The 2,785-nt window shown below is 56.5% G+C and overlaps 1 protein-coding gene across 1 annotated transcript; it reads left to right on the forward strand.

Annotated features, from left to right (window-relative positions):
- Positions 1 to 35: 35 nt before the first annotated feature.
- On the forward strand, positions 36 to 2,785 carry CSUI_005599 (uncharacterized protein). The gene has a single exon (XM_068065770.1). The coding sequence runs from the start codon at positions 456 to 458 to the stop codon at positions 765 to 767; it is 312 nt and encodes a 103-aa protein (XP_067922253.1). The 5' UTR covers positions 36 to 455; the 3' UTR covers positions 768 to 2,785.

A 2,785-nucleotide genomic window follows, 5' to 3' on the forward strand; every position in this document is an offset into this window, starting at 1 on the left:
TGTGCGATAGTATCGCAGCAGCAACGGCCTGACCACGTGGTCCCCCGATCGATCTCCAACAGGGGCAACGTGGCGCAGTCGCGTCATGTGGCGGTCGTGACCGGGCAGTCCCCGGACCCGAATCCGGGCGGGGCACGGGACGGTCCCCTCTCCGGCTCAGAGCGGGCGAGGGGACCGACGGGGAGCCTAGGATAGCACAGACGCCCGTAAGCATAGAGGAAGCAAGGAAAACACGAATAACGGAAACACCGGGGCGGCAAGCCCTCTGAAAGACGAATTCGAGGACGCCTTTGAGGGCCGGTCTCGGGAGATGCTGGAAACGCGCGACCCCACGGGTTTCGAAGACGACTGTCACGGCGGAGGGGCTCCCCCCAGGTACTCCCTGGAGGGTGCTCGAGGCGGCGGCCTACGGCAGCCCGAAGTCGAAGAGAAAGGGCAGTGAGAGCCGTCGTTCCATGAACCTAGAAGTCCATGGTGTATTTTGGGGAGTTACTGTCCCCTTCAACAGTAGGACTTTCGTCAATTGTGGTTTTTTCGTTTACTTATCTTTTTCCTTCCGGATCCATGTTACTTTGATATGCACACGTGCGAACACGTGGTCCCCTATTCGCACATCCGGAGATCAGCCTTGTTGCCATAGTGACAAGATGTCAGGACGCCTGGGACTTTGGAATGTGCGACAGGTTATCGTTTGTGGTCCTGATCAGCACTTCCGATGCACGGGGGTGCGACTTGTCAAAGACAACAGCGCTTGGGAGGTGCTGTAGGTTTGGAGGTAATTTCCAGTGACGATGGCGCTCTGGGTTGCGCGCTCAATCCCCGTGAGCCAGACGGGTAATAGGTCGAAAACATCTATTTTTTCCTTGTCCGGATGTCAGCTGTGGGACCTCGTGAACCCTTGAACCAGGTCAAACTTTCGATCCTATGTGGAGCCGAAGAGCAAACCCTACAGTGTATCGATTGATTCCTACTTCAGTTGGTTCGCTCTTGCGTGGTGACAGTAGAAACTATTGCAGGGCAGTGGAGACAACTGCCGAACATACGTGACGAACCTTTGAATGACGAAGCTCAGCGCTACAGTGACGCGCGGCTCCGAGACAGCTCAGCGGGGCGAGCCTCTGAATGTCGCCCCAGTATCTTTCCCGTTTTTCCTTTTTTCGGTGTCGAAGTATGTCCGGCATCAAGGAAAAGAGCGGCATTCGTGTAGAGTGAGGAACCGGAGACGACATGAAACTTTCAGCACAAAGCCTTCACCTCGGCCTCCGATTCCCGCTGTGCCTACCGTACTGTCCCGAAGCCCAGCTTTGCGCAGTCCACTATTTCCTGCAGCTATAGGTCGTCCTATTCCGCAAGACACGAAAGCTCTGGATAGTTCATTTTGTTTTGCGAAACACCCGGAGCGCGACAAGCTACTAAGGGTAAGCTCCACACTGTAGACGGGATTGCGTGTGACCCAGAACTGTCCTGCCCACTTTACACACTTTCAGCCTGGGGGTCTCTTCCTCTTACGCACGATTACACTCCCCCCCCGGCGTCGGTCAGCAGTCACGACAGCCGGATTGCAGCTCTGGAGGTTGGAGAGTACACACCAGCATGTGGATGGCAGCCCCTCACGACCACTATAGGGCTCAACCGAAGTTTACAGACCGCTAGGGTTCCGTGCTCTGTGTAGTGCGCTTGCGCCCTTGTTTCCAGACCGAACATGTTTGTCTTCTGTCCGCGCAGTCAGTGTGTAGTTATGGACATTGTTCGGGAGGTACGTCAAGACACTGCCCCTCCGCGGTGTCGTCTTGATAAAAGTATCTGCCGACCTCCAGCTCCCGACACCACTCACCTGACCTGTTCAGCCGGTGAGGAAATACGGAGGGTTATGCCACTGAGGGCAGGAAGGCAAGAGGAGGCTGAGGAAAATAGGTGGACACGAAGAAACGAACCGATCTGGTACTCACACCCATGTGGGGCGGGTCGTGCACGGCTGAGCTCTACTCGAGGCGTGCCTTGCTGAACTCCGCCCGGGGGTATATCGCGTAGTAGTGATGGTGACTCAGGGCGAAGCGACGCACTTCGGGCGCGGCGGTGGGACAGGGGTTTCTTGGCGAGCGTATCTGACTTGTCCTGTCCTCTGCCGGTCTCTTCCGGTGAGGCGCCGACGTTGGACGCTGAAATCGCCATACCGTAGACTGTGGCATATAAGAGCAGTCGCCAGTCACCGGACACGCAAGCTGATGCAGTTGCGAGGCGTGGCTCGAAGACTTCATTGCTCCAGATTCAGCTGCTGAGAGGACGAGCGAAGTTATTCCACAACGGCATTCGAACGATATCTTGGAATGGTGGGCCCGACACACGGGAGCAGGGAGAGGTTCAAGCGCCGCTACACCGCCGTTGCGGGAAGGATTAAGACTGCGGTGGCCTGTCGGCCGAAACGGCGCTGTTGCGCTTACCTCTCCGTGCCTCACCGTGGTTGCAACGCCGCTGGCACCGGCATACACGGCGCAGTGGCCCTGTCACAAGTGACCAGACTCACAAGCACGATCACGTCTGACGCTTCGCTGGTTGACACTCTATTTCGATTGTATGTGCTTCTCACTTTCGATGTATGAATACATACATGAAGACTGTTCACAGTATTCCTCTCATGAGGTCAGGAAGTTCGCGAGAGGGGAAGGTCCTTGAACGGCAGGAGTGCGGTGCTAGGGCCACTATCACGCGGCCCCGCCCTTGTTACCCTGCACGGAGGGGTATGACGCTACGCGCGGAGATTCCTGTTTCAGTGTTTAGATATAAA

The sequence above is a fragment of the Cystoisospora suis genome (genome assembly GCF_002600585.1).
Source record: "Cystoisospora suis strain Wien I chromosome Unknown contig_2705, whole genome shotgun sequence".
In the NCBI taxonomy this organism is placed as follows: domain Eukaryota; phylum Apicomplexa; class Conoidasida; order Eucoccidiorida; family Sarcocystidae; genus Cystoisospora; species Cystoisospora suis.